Below are 19068 nucleotides of genomic sequence, written 5' to 3'. Positions count from 1 at the left end.
AATCTGATGAAATGGCACACATGTAAGCAACCCAAACTCTCAGCATATGCAGAGAAGGAGTTTGAGACGCGCAAAAAAGTTTGCGGAAAGAGCGCGTCCACAGAGTTACACATTTATGACTAGAACAATCAAGTTTGCTTGTGCATTCGCAGCCTTTTGTGCCATTGTAAATTGTAATATTATGTTTATTTTGTGTATATCTGAATAGTCTCATATGGGATGCATTTGGCTGACTTAATTAAGCGCTTCATATATAACCATAACTATATATCAATAACTATAAATGGGACTGTCATATACATAACATTATAATGAGAACACTGTTGTAATAAAACTTTGTGAATTCTCTGGGTTTATTTGCTGACATGTTTTAGCGTGTTGTTGTGGGGAGAGCATCCAGAACATGAGCACATTCTGACCAGCACAGTCAAGTTCGCTTGTGCAATATTAAGTTTATGTAATATAAATATCTGGTTAATATCACATAGGATGCGTTTCGTTGAGTTAAATAACCCACTAGAAAAGCTTGTTTGTTAATGCAACTAACAGAGAGCAACAATAATCTTTGTGAATGTTAGTTAATAAATTATTTGTGTTCATGTTAGTTCATGGTGCATTAACTAATGTTAACAGATACAACTCTGGATCTTAAAAATGTCTTAGAAAATGTTGAGATTAACGTTAAGTAAGATATACAGTGGGTACGGAAAGTATTCAGACCCCCTTAAATTTTTCACTCTTTGTTATATTGCAGCCATTTGCTAAAATCATTTAAGTTCATTTTTTTCCTCATTAATGTACACACAGCACCCCACGTTGACAGAAAAACACAGAATTGTCGACATTTTTGCAGATTTATTAAAAAAGAAAAACTGAAATATCACATGGTCCTAAGTATTCAGACCCTTTGCTCAGTATTTAGTAGAGGCACCTTTTTGATCTAATACAGCCATGAGTCTTTTTGGGAAAGATGCAACAAGTTTTTCACACCTGGATTTGGGGATCCTCTGCCATTCCTCCTTGCAGATCCTCTCCAGTTCTGTCAGGTTGGATGGTAAACGTTGGTGGACAGCCATTTTTAGGTCTCTCCAGAGATGCTCAATTGGGTTTAAGTCAGGGCTCTGGCTGGGCTATTCAAGAACAGTCACGGAGTTGTTGTGAAGCCACTCCTTCATTATTTTAGCTGTGTGCTTAGGGTCATTGTCTTGTTGGAAGGTAAACCTTCGGCCCAGTCTGAGGTCCTGAGCACTCTGGAGAAGGTTTTCGTCCAGGATATCCCTGTACTTGGCCGCATTCATCTTTCCCTCGATTGCAACCAGTCGTCCTGTCCCTGCAGCTGAAAAACACCCCCACAGCATGATGCTGCCACCACCATGCTTCACTGTTGGGACTGTATTGGACAGGTGCTGAGCAGTGCCTGGTTTTCTCCACACATACCGCTTAGAATTAAGGCCAAAAAGTTCTATCTTGGTCTCATCAGACCAGAGAATCTTATTTCGCACCATCTCGGAGTCCTCCATGCGGGCTTTCATGTGTCTTGCACTGAGGAGAGGCTTCCGTCAGGCCACTCTGCCATAAAGCCCCGACTGGTGGAGGGCTGCAGTGATGGTTGACTTTCTACAACTTTCTCCCATCTCCCGACTGCATCTCTGGCGCTCAGCCACAGTGATCTTTGGGTTCTTCTTTACCTCTCTCACCAAGGCTCTTCTCCCCCGATAGCTCAGTTTGGCCAGACGGCCAGCTCTAGGAAGGGTTCTGGTCGTCCCAAACGTCTTCCATTTAAGGATTATGGAGGCCACTGTGCTCTTAGGAACCTTAAGTGCAGCAGAAATTTTTTTGTAACCTTGGCCAGATCTGTGCCTTGCCACAATTCTGTCTCTGAGCTCTTCAGGCAGTTCCTTTGACCTCATGATTCTCATTTGCTCTGACATGCACTGTGAGCTGTAAGGTCTTATATAGACAGGTGTGTGGCTTTCCTATCAAGTCCAATCAGTATAATCAAACACAGCTGGACTCAAATGAAGGTGTAGAGCCATCTCAAGGATGATCAGAAGAAATGGACAGCACCTGAGTTAAATAGTCACAGTGAGTGTCACAGCAAAGGGTCTGAATACTTAGGACCATGTGATATTTCAGTTTTTCTTTTTTAATAAATCTGGAAAAATGTCAACAATTCTGTGTTTTTCTGTCAATATGGGGTGCTGTGTGTACATTAATGAAGAAAAAAAATGAACTTAAATGATTTTAGCAAATGGCTGCAATATAACAAAGAGTGAAAAATTTAAGGGGGTCTGAATACACGCAATCACTCTTTCACTAATGCATTCATGTAAATGTAATCCTTAATGTGCTGCTTTTTATCTGTATCTGATTTAGAACGAGCAGAAATCTGTGCGAAATATAATGACTCAAAGACAAGAACTGATAAAAATGAGCTGTTATGGTGGGCACTGCAGCGCTGTGTCATATGCCATAGGCAACGAGTTCGAGTCTCAGCTGTCAGCTCAAGGTTCAGGCTATTTGTTCATTAATGACATCATCAGCGACTAGTCGACATCGACTCGACTTTCATCAAATAAATGTCAACTTTAAAAAATCTGATGTTGTTCAACCCCTAGTAATGCCGCCAAATTGACTCTAAACCAGCCCAAATTTTGTCCATCCACCCAAACCAATTTTTATCCACACAATCAAATTCAAAACTGCCCAATCTGGCAACACTGCTTCAGAAATGATCTGAAATATATCTCTGTTATTTCACCAGGAAGAGAAAGAGAGCAGCATCTCCAGTATCCAGATCTGTGTCTATGAAGAGTAACAGACCCATGAATCATCCCATTGATCTCAGAAATGAAGCCGTGCCCTTCGACCCTGTGTGAGTATATTCATGTGCACTTAAATATTAATTAGTTACTCTTCATTTAAATTAGGAACATTTTTAAACACAATTTAATTTATTTCATTCAAAGTAAATAATTTTTATTGGGTCAACACAATTTAGTTGAATTAATTCAAAGGTAATGAACTTTATTAGGTTTGTCAAACTAAATCTTTTTCATCAATCAACTTAATTTAATTAATGTACTAAGGAATATTTCATTAATTTTATTTAATTGAATCAATTTACTATTTTTTAATATTTACTATTTACTTTTTTTTTTTTTTTTTTAATTCAATATACTACTTTAACAAGCAGGCATGTTAGTTCAAACCAAGAATGAACTATAACCGTAACTATAATAATAACAAAATTCTCATCCACACCAACAGACAATAACATTCTGTTTTTTTTACATTCAGTGAACATAACTGCAGCATGTGATATAAAGTCGGATGGATTTTGTTTGGCTGTTCATGTTTTGATTGATTATCAGCTGGAAAAAAATGGCTCTGAATATGACTCCATCGATATCATTCTTCTGTGTCGTTGTGGTTATAGTTTTGGTGTGGACTCCACTATTCTTGTATAGTTAGAGATATTTTTAAAATTTTATTTTTATAGTTATCATTATAGGTACTGTTTTTGATGTGAAATGGCCTTTATACTGTATTTTTGAACAGGTTTTACAGCAAAAGTTATTTTATGCACAGTTATATTTCACCATAGGTCTACATTTGTACAGAAAGAATTAGAGAAGTAACATTAATTGCTGCATTTTTCTCACAAAAACCAGATAAAGAGCTGGTGTTATTAGGTCATTTAAGCAGAGAACTGCCAATAAATCATGAGATCCAAACCTTAAGATATCCATTAAAACTTACAGAAAGCACCTGAGCATGTGTTTTAACTGAATCAAAGAGGCAAAAGATATCGTACCTTATTACAATTCAAAGTGAAGCCTCCTCCAACGTTTCACACACATGAAGTCGCCTTAAGAGATTATTGTATCGCAATATGACAAAAACCTGCGAGACTTGAATAAAACTCAATTTATACTCATTACTATAATGCATTTTCTTTTAGTTGAATTGACACATGATATAGTAATTTCAGCTGAAGTATTCTAAATTGATCTACAAAATTGATATTTTCAATTAAAGTAGAATTATAGGGTTGGGTCACCCAAAAATGAAAATTACCCCATGATTTACTTACCCTCAAGCCATCCTAGGTATATATGACTGTCTTCTTTCAGACGAATACAATTGGAGTTATATTAAATAATGTCCTGGCTCTTCCAAGCTTTATAATGGCAGTAAATAGAGGTTGAGATTTTGAAGCCCTAAAAAGTGCCACAATCCATCATAAAAGATATCCACACGGCTGCAGGGGGTTAATAAAGGCCTTCTGAAGTGAAGTGATGCATTTTTGTAAGAAAAATATCCATATTTAAAACTTTAAAAACTAAAATAACTAGCTTCTGACAGACGGCCATACACATCGATTTACGGCCAAAGAGTAAACTCTGACCCGAAGCTTGACGTATTGATGAATGTGGAAGCACAGAGACTAGAGCAAAACAAAACACCGATCACAAATTGAAAGTCTAAAACGAGAATTTTGAAAGATAATGTCGGAGGATTTTGATATAAGAGAAGAGGAGCTTGAGTTTGTTGCTCAGCCTTATTTGTTTGAACAGCGAGAGGTGTCAAAGCTTATGATACTCCTACATCACATAGGCTACTCTTTTGCCACATGTTCACATGCGTATGACCGTCTGCAGGAAGCTAGTTATTTTAGTTTTTAATATGAATATTTTTCTTACACAAACGCATTGCTTCGCTTCAGAAGGCCTTTATTAATTTGCTAAAAGTTGTAAATATTAATTGCTGGAAAAAAATTTAATTAGTTTGAATAAATTATTTTTTTAAAATGGTTTTGAATCAATTCAATGACTTATTAATAAATATTTCTTTCATCGAAATCAGGGTTTTGAATGAAACTTTTGAATAAATGATTCAAGACGAATACAATTTCTTTTTGTCACTTGTCACCACCTAGTGGCATAACAATGTAGTTGATACAACCGTTATCACTCATAAATAAGATTGCGAAGGTGTTTGAATCAAGATAGCGATTAATCATGCAGTATACCGCTGAATTGCATCATGTTCAATTTAAGTGGCAAAGACACATTTCATCTCATGAAAAGAAGAATTTCTTTTACCATGGTGTTAAGGATCCATCATCGCTGTTTAAGGCATCGCTGTTGGAAGTGGTGATAAGCAACACCTGCATAAGGGACTTGTTGACACCTTCGAGAGTGAGGGAAACATTTTGAACATTGTAGAGGAATTGATTTGAGTGTCGTGTGGAGACGTGTGTCTGCCCTGGTGACTCAGTGAGTGGATTGGGTAAAATGCTGAAAAATCTGTCAATGGTGTGGCCTTATGACTGCTGCTTATATATGCTTTCAATTATAATTGTCAGGACTGAATGATTAGGCTCCTCCCAAACTACATTTAGAACTTCTTTACTTTGTTGAAAAAGTGCTTTCTTATGCATCTCTATATCTCTGTCTCTCATTTTGGATGTCCATTATACACAGGAGTTAAGCGAGACACTGGATTTTTTTCACATGGGTTTTCTGCTTTGACAGTACAGTGTTTTTGCAGAATTATTAGGCAAGTTGATTTTCTGATCCTTTTTTTTTTTTTTTTGCCCTTGGCAAGGCACATCTTACCAAATCCACATTAATCTTAATAACTATTATTAATTTTGTGTTTAATCATTTTATAAGTGATATACAGGTGCTGGTCATATAATTAGAATATCATCAAAAAGTTGATTTATTTCACTAATTCCATTCAAAAAGTGAAACTTGTATATTATATTCATTCATTACACACAGACTGATATATTTCAAATGTTTATTTCTTTTAATTTTGATGATTGTAACTGACAACTAAGGAAAATCCCAAATTCAGTATCTCAGAAAATTAGAATATAGTGAAAAGGTTTAATATTGAAGACACCTGGTGCCATACTCTAATTAACTCAAAACACCTGCCTTTAAATGGTCTCTCAGTCTAGTTCTGTAGGCTACACAATCATGGGGAAGACTGCTGACTTGACAGTTGTCCAAAAGACGACCATTGACACCTTGCACAAGGAGGGCAAGAGACAAAAGTCATTGCAAAAGAGGCTGGCAGTTCACAGAGCTCTGTGTCCAAGCACATTAATAGAGAGGCGAAGGGAAGGAAAAGATGTGGTAGAAAAAAGTGTACAAGCAATAGGGATAACCGCACCCTGGAGAGGATTGTGAAACAAAACCCATTCAAAAATGTGGGGGAGATTCACAAAGAGTGGACTGCAGCTGGAGTCAGTGCTTCAAGAACCACTACGCACAGACGTACGCAAGACATGGGTTTCAGCTGTCGCATTCCTTGTGTCAAGCCACTCTTGAACAACAGACAGCGTCAGAAGCGTCTCGCCTGGGCTAAAGACAAAAAGGACTGGACTGCTGCTGAGTGGTTCCAAAGTTATGTTCTCTGATGAAAGTACATTTTGCATTTCCTTTGGAAATCAGGGTCCCAGAGTCTGGAGGAAGAGAGGAGAGGCACACAATCCACATTGCTTGAGGTCCAGTGTAAAGTTTCCACAGTCAGTGATGGTTTGGGGTGCCATGTCATCTGCTGGTGTTGGTCCACTGTGTTTTCTGAGGTCCAAGGTCAACGCAGCCATATACCAGGAAGTTTTAGAGCACTTCATGCTTCCTGCTGCTGACCAACTTTATGGAGATGCAGATTTCATTTTCCAACAGGACTTGGCACCTGCACACAGTGCCAAAGCTACCAGTACCTGGTTTGAGGACCATGGTATCCCTGTTCTTAATTGGTCAGCAAACTCGCCTGACCTTAACCCCATAGAAAATCTATGGGGTATTGTGAAGAGGAAGATGCGATATGCCAGACCCAACAATGCAGAAGAGCTGAAGGCCACTATCAGAGCAACCTGGGCTCTTATAACACCTGAGCAGTGCCACAGACTGATCGACTCCATGTCACGCCGCATTGCTGCAGTAATTCAGGCAAAATGAGCCCCAGCTAAATATTGAGTGCTGTACATGCTCATACTTTTCATGTTCATACTTTTCAGTTGGCCAAGATTTCTAAAAATCCTTTCTTTGTATTGGTCTTAAGTAATATTCTAATTTTCTGAGATACTGAATTTGGGATTTTCCTTTGTTGTCAGTTATAATCATCAAAATTAAAAGAAATAAACATCTGTGTGTAATGAATGAATATAATATACAAGTTTCACTTTTTGAATGGAATTAGTGAAATAAATCAACTTTTTGATGATATTCTAATTATATGACCAGCACCTGTATAGTTGTTCATGAAGGCTGGAAATGAAAAACGCCTTATATTCAGGTGTGCATATTTATTAGGTACGTTTTCTTTTACAGATAAAATGAGCCAAAAAAGAGATTTAACTCAAAACTAAAATCAAAGATTATTAAATGCAATACTAGAAACTGCAGTTAAGGCATGACCATTGGACAGCAAAATGCTCATTGGGTCAGCAGGGTCAGACAAAAACAGGTGGAGAAGAAAATACACATGTTAACTGTGAAAGAATTAATGGTGAAGAATTAAGTGTGAAACCATCAGGAACTCTTTAGTCTCCAGCGCCACCATTTTCCAGAACTGCAACCTACCTGGAGTCTCTAGAAGTGAAATGTGTCAGGATCTCAGAGACTTAGGTTAGGTAAAGAATCCTAAAAAATGACCCTCACTTAATAAGAATCACAAGCTGAAGTGTTGTAAAATACACAAATACTGTTTTTTTATAGACAGACAGATTGAGAGTGACTCTTGAAGGACCAGCACCACATCCTCTTGAACCACTGTTTGAAGAATTTATCTTCCATGTTTCCAGAGTAAATCATGGGGTAATTTTCTTTTTAAAGTGAACTAATCCTTTAAGAATAAGTGCGATTTATAAAGGTTCCTAAGTGTTAAAACTAGAGGGGCTTTCGCACTGGAGGAACCTTTTTATAGTTCCTAGAACTATTGGCTGAAGTACCCGGATTTTGCCGTGTTCACACCACAGGAACTAGGAATGATTTTAGTTCTAGGAACTCCTTTTGGGGGAACTAAATCAGCTCCTACTTCAGACTAAACCAGCCCTATAGGAACTATCAGTGACGTAAGTGTATGTTGATTGGTCAAACACTGGCATCCGGCATTTTTAAAAAGCCGTGTAAAGATATTTGCTTCACAAACATGGAAAACAGCGATAATGGCATTTACCTGTTGTCTGCAGAGCTGTGTTCTTTTCTCCACCTCGGTGATATGTAATACTGAAAGTTGTCATAGGAGATTTCGTCTCATAGCCCCACTTTTTTGCTCTTTCGGTCGTGTAAATTATGCATTTACATTCCATCTCTGTTATCAGCAAAACCAAGACACACCACAAACACAGGTCCGATCACAGCGTCTTCCATCCACCGGTTTTTAGTGTTTATAAATGCCGCGCCACAGTTCCTATTCTCAGCGCAAATGCAACCAGGAACACAGTGCTTCCCACAGGTTTGAAATATACTTGCGGTGGTAGCCGGGTGAAAAATCCTCCTATACCCACGGCACAAAAATGGTCTACTACATGTGACAAACAACAAATAATGTGTGATTTTTAACAGTATTTTTATTTATTGAAATTAATTTTAATTACATAGCATACTATTACATTTAATTACATACTAATATTATGCATTATTATGCATTGTAAATTATGCAAAATTACAGCATTTAAATGGTTCTCCTTTTCCTATGTTCTCCTTGCTGCCATATAGTGTCTCTCTCAGTGAATGGGACATAGATTTTACAAGTACAATTTATATAATGAATAATATATGGGTCAAGTAATGTTCTTAGTTTTTTCTTCCTGTGGTGGAGACTACAATAATTTACTATGAATTAAATGAAAATCAAACCAAATCAAAATACCAATAATGCCCAGAAAAAAAAAAAAAAAAAAAAAAAACTTAGCGTGTGACTTTTAATTATAAACAAGCCCGAAATACACCAGGACTCTTATTTTGAAATGTCTACACAATTGCGGGCTGATCCTTCAGATTCTTACAACCGTCTAAAACATATTATATAAAGGCCATAAAGTAGACATTGTCATAATTCATCCACTTGAGATCATTAGCAATCGTTTGGCATACATCTGCGCTTTTCGTTGATTGAGAATCACTTTGAAGCAGTCTGAAGCGCTGTTGCGTGAGCCTGTAGAAGTGTAGAACGCGCAACAGCGCCGCCTTGTGACTTTGCAACATGCAGCGCTCTTTGTGAAATATCCACCGTGTCTCTGCAGCGCACGTGGCAATGTTAGCGGGAGTAAACAGTTCTCGCGCACAGAACGAGCAGGTATGAAACGCGTAGGGCCAGGGGAGATTTTCCACTAGTTAATCGATCGCGGATGGTTTCATTTTCTTGGGCGGATACAAAAGTATAAGAGGACAAAAATAATAAAAGCATAAATGTGTCTCCAAATATAGGCTACTTGGGCGGCCGTTAATATACCTGAGCGGCCCGCCCAAGTAAAGTCTATGTGTGGGAAGCACTGGGAACATGACCCGGGAGAGAAATTAGTTCTCGATTCAAATATTTTAAAATATGAGGGAACAAAATACAAAAGGTATTGAAGGTATTTATCTGACAAAATTATTTGGCAAAAAAGGAAAACTACAGCTACAGGTTTTAGAAAAACAAAAAAGCTCACAGGAAAAAAAGCATACATTGACTTGCAACGTAATCAGTTTATCCTCTTTTGTTTTTGCATGTGTTCATAATTCATAATTTTTCTGTTCCCAAAAATTATGTCACACAAATTGGCACGTTTTTATCACAAATAAAACAATTGACTCCAAACACAACTATGCAATATGCTTAGCAAGCCACTTTTATGAGGATTTCGGGCTTCCCTGCAGTTATTAGAACTCATGTTTGCATCATCGCTCCAACTATAAATGAGGAGACATACAATCAAACCAAATATTATTCAGACATTTTTGATATATTTTTACTAGTGGGTGCAGGACACTATAGTTCATTTACATAAGTGAGGATAGCAAAATAAAGTAAACTGTGACATATTATACCCAAAAATTCTTCCTACAGTGGACTACCAGTAAAACTGCTAAAAATTTGGAACCACAAATTATTCAGACACTTTGACGTGACCATGTTTTGCTTAAGTGTGTTATCTGACATAATTAGGGCTGCAACAACTATTCGATAAAATCGATTCTCATTATCGATTAGTTGGCTCCGCCCACCGTGCATGGAAGACTTCCGCCAGTCGTGTCAAATTACAGCACTGAATAACGCATTTCTATGGATCCAAGCTGCCCAAAACATGAGAATTCTTTATTTTAAGCTTCAAGCTAATGCATTAGCGTAATGGCTTGCCCTGTCAGGCGCTTTGACAGATGCATATGGGTCCTGAGCGCAAAACATTCATTTTACGGCTATATCCTTATCTGTAAATGTTACAAATTCACGCAAGCATTTCCATTTTGCCTAAAGGCTCGTCCTGTCAGTCTGTGTTAAACTTCAAACTTTACTGAATGAGCGCCGGCGCGTACACCCGCGTCAGACAGACGGACGATAGAGAGGGAGACAATTAATATTCAGCACAAAAAATATTCATTTTGCTGAAATATCTGTTGTTTAAAGTTAAATTTAGATTTAAAAATCAACGTCATTCAAGTATTTTATGAGAGTAGTAACTGTAAAGGGATAACAACATGTAATTGAATATAAATGTAGGACGCTTCTTACAGGATAAAGAAATGACAGTAAGAGGTGATTGTGTCCAGAGTGAACGTGTGTGTTCCTGCAGAACATTTATCTTGCCTGTTGGTTAACACTTAATTTGTGTTTTTCTTTATTATCTTTATTGCTATCTTCATTTTTAATGAAGATAGTAATAAAGTATATTAACTATATACTATTAAACTATATTCACTATATACAGTGCTAAAGTTATTAGACACCTGATACTATGGTTTGTGCCACAGGTCAGGGCAGCCTAAACTATCAGTATTGGAGCTAAAATCATTTTTCATGTTTCTGTAATGGTTAATCCACCAGAATGTGTAAGCTCTTTAGTTACAGCAGTATTTCTAAAGCTAAAATATATTTATTATTGTTATCCATGCATTTTTTATTTTACTGTTTTACAAGAAAGGCAGGAAAAAGTAAAACACTTCATAGTTGTTGTTTTTTTTAGATGCCCAATTACAGTCAACAGAGAGAACAGAGACTGTTAATAAGTTTTGGATATTATGTGTGAACATTATTTAGAAAGTATTTAGTTGTTTCATTTCGTTATTTTCCTAATAAAGGGAAGTATCATTTTTAGCTTTAAACAAGTTTTTGATAGAATCCTAAAATATTTGTGTTCTCTCTTTATTATGTCAGGTAGTGTAATAAATGACTGTATGTTTTCATTGCATTCAATTGGCACATTTGTTTGAAGTACATTGGGCAGGATGTGCAATTGTGTGTTTTTTTTTTTTTTTTTGTCAATAAAATAAAAATAAATAAAATTAGGATTTTTATCCGATTAATCGATTAATGGAAAAAATAATCGGCCAACTAATCGATTATCAAAATAATTGTTAGTTGCAGCCCTAGTAGACATAATTAAGATTTTTTTTTTCTGACACAGTTTAACTCTGAGATCTTGTCATATTTTATTACCATTTTTTAAAACTATAGTGAATAAACTGTATTAATGAATGAAATGTTCAGGGTGTCTAAATAAATTTTGGTTTGACTGTGTCAATAGAAAAGGATTCCACAGTATCAATACTAATGTCTAATTTGTGAGAATTTTGCACAATACAAAGCAATTTTTAAACAAATTCAAACAAATTTTCAGCGTCTTCATTAATGATTTTATTATAATTACATTAAATGATTGGTGTAGTGCTGCTGTGACTTCACCCTCGCAGGCTCGCTATTGGCTGATTCAGAGGTTGAGGGTGGCCGCTTTGGGTTGACTTCATTGTAGTCTTTAGTTTGCGACACTTGTCACCTCAGTCAGCACTTAAGAATCAATCTTAGACTTCTTAAAAAGTCTATAGTCTTTATAAAAGTCTCCTACTCTCAGAAAAGTCCTACTTTTTACTCAGATTTTTTTTTTTACACGCATGTCAAAACTTAAGACTTTTCTTAACAGCATTTCTGAGAAGTTTTATACATACTAGGGCTGCAACTAACAATTATTTTGATAATCGATTAGTTGGTTGATTTATTTTTTTGATTAATCGGATAAAAATTCTTTTTTTTTGGACAAAAAAATTGCACACTATTGCTCATCCTGCTCAATGTTCCTCAAACAAATGAGCCAATTGAATGCTATGAAAACATACAGTGCTTAATTTATTAGACTACCTGTCATAATAAAGAGAGAACACAAATATTTTAGCAATCTATCAAAAACTTGTTTAAAACTAAAAATGTTATTGCCAATTATTAAGCAAATAAACTGAAACAACTAAATAGTCATCATTATTATTCACACATAAAATACTGCTGTAACTAAAGAGCTTACACATACTGGTGGATAAACCATTACAGAAGCATGAAAAATGATTTTGGTAATCACCAATACTGATAGTTTAGGGCAGCTGTGGCACAAAAACCTTACACTGGGTTGCAGAGGTCTAAATTTGTTAAGCACTATATAGTGAATATAGTGTAAATCTCAACATTAAAAATTAAGATAGTTATAAAGATAATAGGTTAACCAACAGGCAAGATAAATGTTCTGCAGGAACACACACGTTCACTCTGGACACAATCACCTCTTACTGTCATTTCTTTATCCTGTAACTATAGGCTATAAGAAACTTCTTACATTTATATTCAATTACATGTTGTTATCCCTGTACATTTATATTTAATGACATGTTCTCCCTTTACAGTTACTACTCTCATAAAATACTTGAATGACATGTTGACTTTTAAATCTAAATGTAACTTTAACCAACAGATATTTCAACAAAATGAATATTTTTGCGTTGAATATAAATTGTCTCCCTCTCTACCACATCCGTCTGTCTGACGCGGGTGTGCGCGCCGGCGCTCATTCAGTAAAGTTTGAAGTTTAACACAGACTGACAGGATGAGCCTTCATACAAAATGGAAATGCTCGTGTGAATTTGTAACATTTACAGATAAGGATTTAGCCATAGAATGAACGTTTTGCGCTAAGGACGCACATGCATCTGTCAAAGCACCTGACAGGGCAAGCCATTACGCTAATGCATTAGCTTGAAGCTTAAAATAAAGAATTCTCATGTTTTGGGCAGCTTGGATCACGTACCTTTCCTGCAGCTGCTCACTCTGTTTCCTCCACTATTTTTAGATGCATTTTTGTCCATAGAAATGCGTTATTCAGTGCTGTAATTTGACGCGACTGGCAGAAGTTTTCTGTGCACGGTGGGCAGACCCGACTAATCGATAATGAGAATCGTTGTCGATGATTTTCATTATTGATTTTATCAAATAGTTGTTGCAGCCCTAATACATACGTATTCACAAAACATTTTATCTTACCACTAAGAGTTCTCCTAAATGGCTGTAAAAGTTCTTGGTTAAGAGTTTTCTCTTAAAACCTATTCACAAAGCTGCTGAGACCAACTTTTACTAAGGAATAGAGAGAAGTCTTAAACTAAGAGAAAGGGCAGGGTTGACCTCGTTGCTATGAATGATGTCAACGCGCTTACTAATTATTCACAAAGTGATTGGCTGATCTGTTCTATATAAAACCTATCTATATAATCTATAATCTGTTTAGATAGTGTTTTTTTTTTGTTTTTTTTTGTTTTTTTTTGCTTTTGTGTTTTTGTACTTTTTTAATTTTTATAATTTTTATAACTTTTATAAAACTATATAATGGACAGGTATGGAACGTGCTTAAATTATCAAAAATGTTTCTGAACACTATAACTAGGCTTCTTTAAACAAGAGAACTAGGTTGTAATAACGTGCAGGCCTACTATTTTACATGTAAAACATATTGCATTCCATTTGCATACGAATTATGCAAATCGGGACGATGACATTGTTTAATCATTCAGTGGGTCACCTGCGCTTGCTTCTTTTTACAAAGAAGCGCAATTCACGGTTCAATGTTTGACAACGCAAGCCTGACGTCATCCTCCACCTGGAGCCGATTTTGGTACTTGGTTTTCAACGCAATCAATTTTGAAAACCCGGCATCGCACAGATAAGTTGAGGCGAATGGAAGAAGTCATTTTAGGGTGCCGTCGGACAACTGAGGATATTCAGTCATCACACTCAACCAAAACAAAGACAGAGAGCAAGAGCTATAGATGTGTCGCAATCTGGTGTCACTCTTTAATTCGACTAACTGCTTTTCCATGTCAACTGAAAGGTCTTTTCCGGGGCAAATGATGGGATCTCTGACCCAAGCAAATGAACTGAAATCCTCGCTGAAATAATGGCCGAATTGTTCTTTCAGTCCTTCAACATGTTGAGCGACTATGTTCATCAAAGGAGAGATATTTATCCCTGTCTCATGCACACTGTCAGCGAAGGTGGGAAATATGTCAACATTTTTATTAATCAGCCGATCACACCAAAGATCTAACTTGCCAATGAATGCGCTGACTTTGTCTGAAAGAAGCAAGATGTTGGCATCTCTCCCTTGCATTGATGTGTTCAACAAATTCAACCTGTCGAAAATATCTACAAGGTATGACAACTGTGCTACCCACAGGGGGTCGTCCAGGTACCGTGCAAGATCGGACTTTGCATCAAACCCGACCTCTGGAGAGCCAGAGAACCTCAGTGTTACTTTGACAGTTTTCTGCATCCCTCCGCCACCTCGCTTCTCACTCTCAGATGGGGATGTGGGGAGAACTCTGGGTTTGGGCTAAATTCCAAGCTCGGAGCCCTTGATCCCCTTGGAAAGCACGCCAAATATGCTTTATATATATATATATATAATATGTATACTCCAGTCTGTTCGATCAGTGTGAACTGTTTTATCGTAAATGCAAATCTATAAATCAAAATATGTATTGCATATACATATGCAATACATATTTTGGCTCCGCACCCAAGGCTTCATCGCTATTGCCTCAATTGTGTACAGTGTCTTTGGGCAAATTGGCAGCAACGGGCATTAGGATTGTTTGTGATTTGGTCTTAGTGACTTAGTAGTCATCTTGACTACTGCTAACGTAGCTCCTAACTTGCTGATTTAGGAGAAACTCTTAAAAATAATGTGCGTGTCAGTCCTAATTTTATGACTCCTAAATTTTTGTTCTAAGAGTATTTCACAAAGCATTTTAGCGCTAAAACTAGCTCCTAAATCTGTGAAACGTTAGGAGTAGTCAAAAGGACTCCTAAAACACTAAGACCAAATCGCAAACAATCCTAATCCACCCAAAGACACTGTACACCATTAGGCGATAGCGATAGAGCCTTGGGTGCTGAACCTTTTCTTCATAAATGCAATACATATTTTGATTTATAAATTTGAATTTACGATCAGACAGCAAAAATAAATATTTAATAATAAAAAAAATGATTACCTGTGGCAGTTGTTTTCATCAGTTCATACTTACAAATGATTGTATAGAATAAAAAAAAAAATATATATATATATATAAAACAAGCGTATTTGGCGTGCTGTCCAAGGGGATGGAGGGCTCCAAGCTTGGAATTTAGCCCAAACCCAGAGTTCTGCCTCGTATCGCAGCCGAGGAAGGAACGGGGTTGCGGAGGGATGCAGAAAACTGTCGAGGTAACTATAGGTGAGTCGGCTCTCGTCTGTGTATATACCTCCACTCGAGCTGATTAGATAGACCATTTGAATGCGCTCCTCCCAAACTTTGTTTATAAAACATAATTTGTCGCTTGAATTCTGAATTCTGAATTCTGAACGCAGACATGTAAGAGGCTGACAATTAACTGAACATATACTAGTTTAATTAGTGACACTTAGCCTACATTTTAAAACCTTTATTTGAATATAGCAACATTTTTATTAAACAAAAATCTTTTTGAATAGGGCAACATTTGTATTTTAAAACCTTTATTTGAATATGGAAACATGATGTCTCGTTCTACAATACTTCTATGATTAAATCTTTGACAGAGACTCCTCCCCCATCAGCCAATCACTGTGGGCATAGTTAGTAAGTGTGTTGACATCATCTATAGCAACCAAGTGGCAACCTCCCCCAGTTTCTCGTGAAGCCAATACGGAAGTGACTTATACTGCAATTCATCGACTGGCCGCTAGGGACAGGCTCCAAAAGAGAGCAGAATCTCGTTGAGTCCCATGTTAAAACGGCCAAATTTGCATCAGAAAAAAACATGTTTACAGCTTGGTACAAATTGTGGTTTTGGTCTATACTGCTAATTTTGCCCTTCATGACAACTCTGAGGGGGGTGAATTTTTTTTTAATAACTCATCCGTTTAAATTATATTAAGCCTTAAAGTTCTGCATAATTAAGGGCGTGGTCACTTGAGTGACAGGTAGATTGCCGCTGTTGTCTGTGAGCCGTCACATTACTTCAGCTAATTCCAGCCGCTGAATTTGGCATCTCAGCCGTATTTGTGTTTTTTTTCTGGATTACTTTATACAATTATAAAATAATATGGACATTTTACCAAGTTAAGTGCCACGGATTGGATTCATCTCGCGATCGCTATTTCATTATAAAGGTATGTAGTTTGGGGCTATAAAACGGGTATATAAAGTCCCGTCTGATTTTGCGTGTTGTTATTTGAACACCCGACTCAAATTAATTACTGGTGTTGGAGCATATTTTAAATACACCGTAGACTGACGATGCACCTTTAGAACTTTCTAATAAACTTGTTATCTTTATTAATATTTTAGATATTATCTAAGATGGATAGATGGCTCCTTCTGCTAACATGATCACGTCGCGCTAGGCAGGCGTGGTTTCAGTAACCAGTCACCTTGGCTCCAACCACGTCCCGCCTCTTTGCCCATTTTCAGTTATCCGGGAGTGACGTGCGGTGACGCGCAGCTAAGATGGCGGCGGCCTCATTTTCGCTTCAAAAATGCTCTATAGAAATCTACGGGTGACGTCACGGACACTACGTCCATATTTTTTTACAGTCTATGATAGCAACGAGGTCAACCCCGCCCTTACTCTTAGCTTAAGACTTCTGTCTATGGGTTGTTTGCAATCACGTGGTTCTGTTGACGTGCAAAATTAATGTGGAAGGCAAGCTGTGAAAATTAGAATGGAAGAGATGGAGAAACGTCCATTCTGTGCTGGTTTAGAAAGGTATAAACAGAAAATCACAACATATTTTGTACGTTAACCTTATGTTATGAAGAGGAGCGATTTTTCTACTGAATTGAAAGACTTGTCTGACATTGAGGAGGTAGATAGAGAATGTGAAGCTGCCGTCACGAGTTGTAGTCTGGTTTGTTTATATCGCGCTGCCTTTCTGCTAGTGACGTTAAGGGCAGTATTTTGATTTTCTGTCGTGATTGTGAAAAATGTCGCCATTGTAGGTCATTTATGCTGAATCGAGAATTGCAACAGGAGCTCACATCATCGTTCAGGGGAAAAATGGATGGTGTAATACAATTTTTTGCCTTTTCTACGTGTAAAAACACTAAGGGAAGCAGGTTGAGGAGGTAATGCCATATAATCTAATAATGTCACTAATTGAACCCACTCCCTATCACTCAATAAAATAATCACATTGCTGAGTGTTTTTGAAAGTGTTGTATTTTGTTTGGTTTAATAATTAACATTTGCGAGTATGACTCTCACTCGTCTTGTGAATGAGCATAACTTGCACACAGCCACTTCAAAACTGTTCACAAGCTTCTATGGGTTTGATTTTGTGATTTTGGTTGTCATTTGTTGAAATAAATACAAAAAAAAAATAAAAAATACAGTGTGTCGGTGTCTGTCATAGACTTTAAAAAAGGGTGTCTGTCTGCTGAATGCCCATCCAATTCTCCTCCGTGGCCATATGGAAAAGTGAATATTTACTAAGACAACATTAAAACTACAGTTACATTTACACCCTTCCAACAAAGAAATGGATCGACTTCTGTCAGCTTGTTAAACACATTTATTTATTTGGACGTTTTCTACCACATGATGGCTGAAGCAGCAGCGCGTGACACTGTTTTCACGGTAACCAGATCAACATTGTGAACGGAATTCAGCAAAACTGAAGTGAAAACACCAAATCACTCAATGGGATAAAATATCTTCTCTTCCCTGCAAACGATACCATGAAGAATGTGAATATTTAACCAAGTTAAAAACAAAAAAGGTAAGCAGGTATCCATATTCATTTCAGTATCAAAACGCTATAAAAGGTGACAACTTTTAAAGTTAAAAAAAACGATGTAAGTTACGTAATCGATAAAAGCTCATTGCGGTTTCTCGGTTTGATAGATTTGAGCAACCATAAACGACGCAAAACAGGAATTTTGAGTTTGTGATTCCTCTATAGAAAAATCACTCCTTGCCCTCCAGCTGCATTTCGCATGCAGCAATGACGTCATGTGCAAACAACCTGTTCCTTAGTAAAAGTTTGTTTCAGCAGCTTTGTGAATAGGTTTTAAGAGAAAACTCTTAGCTAAGAACTTTTACTGCTATTTAGGAGAACTCTTAGTGGTAAGATAAAATGTTTTATGAATATGGCCCCAGTGGCCATATGTATAAAGCCACTTGGAGTAAAATTTTAGTCTTAAAGGATTAGTTCACTTTCAAATGAAAATTAGCCCAAGCTTTACTCACTCTCAAGCCATCCTAGGTGTATATGACTTTCTTCTTTCTGATGAACACAATCAGAGATGTTTTAATAAATATCCTAACACGTCCAATCTTTATAATGGCAGTGAAAAAATTTTCTATTTTAATTTAAGAAATTGACAAAATATGATGCATACATTTAATAAGTTTAGAAAAACATGCTCTTATAATGGTAAAAATGCCCCTGGAAAAATTATTTTAAAGGGGCAAATATCGCCCTGTAATGGGAAAGTTAATGTCTGTTATTGATCAGAAAGTGCTCCTAAAGAAAAATGTTAGCGTAGAGCCCTGTACATGTTCAGATAT

The 19068-nt window shown here is 36.9% G+C and overlaps 2 protein-coding genes across 29 annotated transcripts in view; one reads left to right on the top strand and one right to left on the bottom strand.

Moving 5' to 3' along the window:
- Positions 1-19068, bottom strand: part of radil2a (Ras association and DIL domains 2a) — a 206282-nt gene that overhangs the window by 102359 nt on the left and 84855 nt on the right. The gene's annotated exons all lie outside the window — the stretch shown is intronic.
- LOC127509550 (NACHT, LRR and PYD domains-containing protein 12-like) overlaps positions 1-19068 on the top strand; it is a 238303-nt gene that overhangs the window by 175228 nt on the left and 44007 nt on the right. The window contains exon 3 of one of the 21 annotated variants that reach the window (XM_051888382.1): positions 2765-2875. The exons of the other annotated variants lie outside the window; for them this stretch is intronic. Coding sequence (XP_051744342.1) covers positions 2765-2875 — 111 coding nt within the window. The remainder of the gene's footprint in view (positions 1-2764; positions 2876-19068) is intronic. 21 annotated transcript variants of the gene reach the window in all.

This window comes from Ctenopharyngodon idella, chromosome 3, assembly GCF_019924925.1.
Source record: "Ctenopharyngodon idella isolate HZGC_01 chromosome 3, HZGC01, whole genome shotgun sequence".
Lineage (NCBI taxonomy): Eukaryota > Metazoa > Chordata > Actinopteri > Cypriniformes > Xenocyprididae > Ctenopharyngodon > Ctenopharyngodon idella.
Note: the sequence above shows the minus strand (reverse complement) of the source record. Positions and strands in the feature narration are given on the sequence as shown.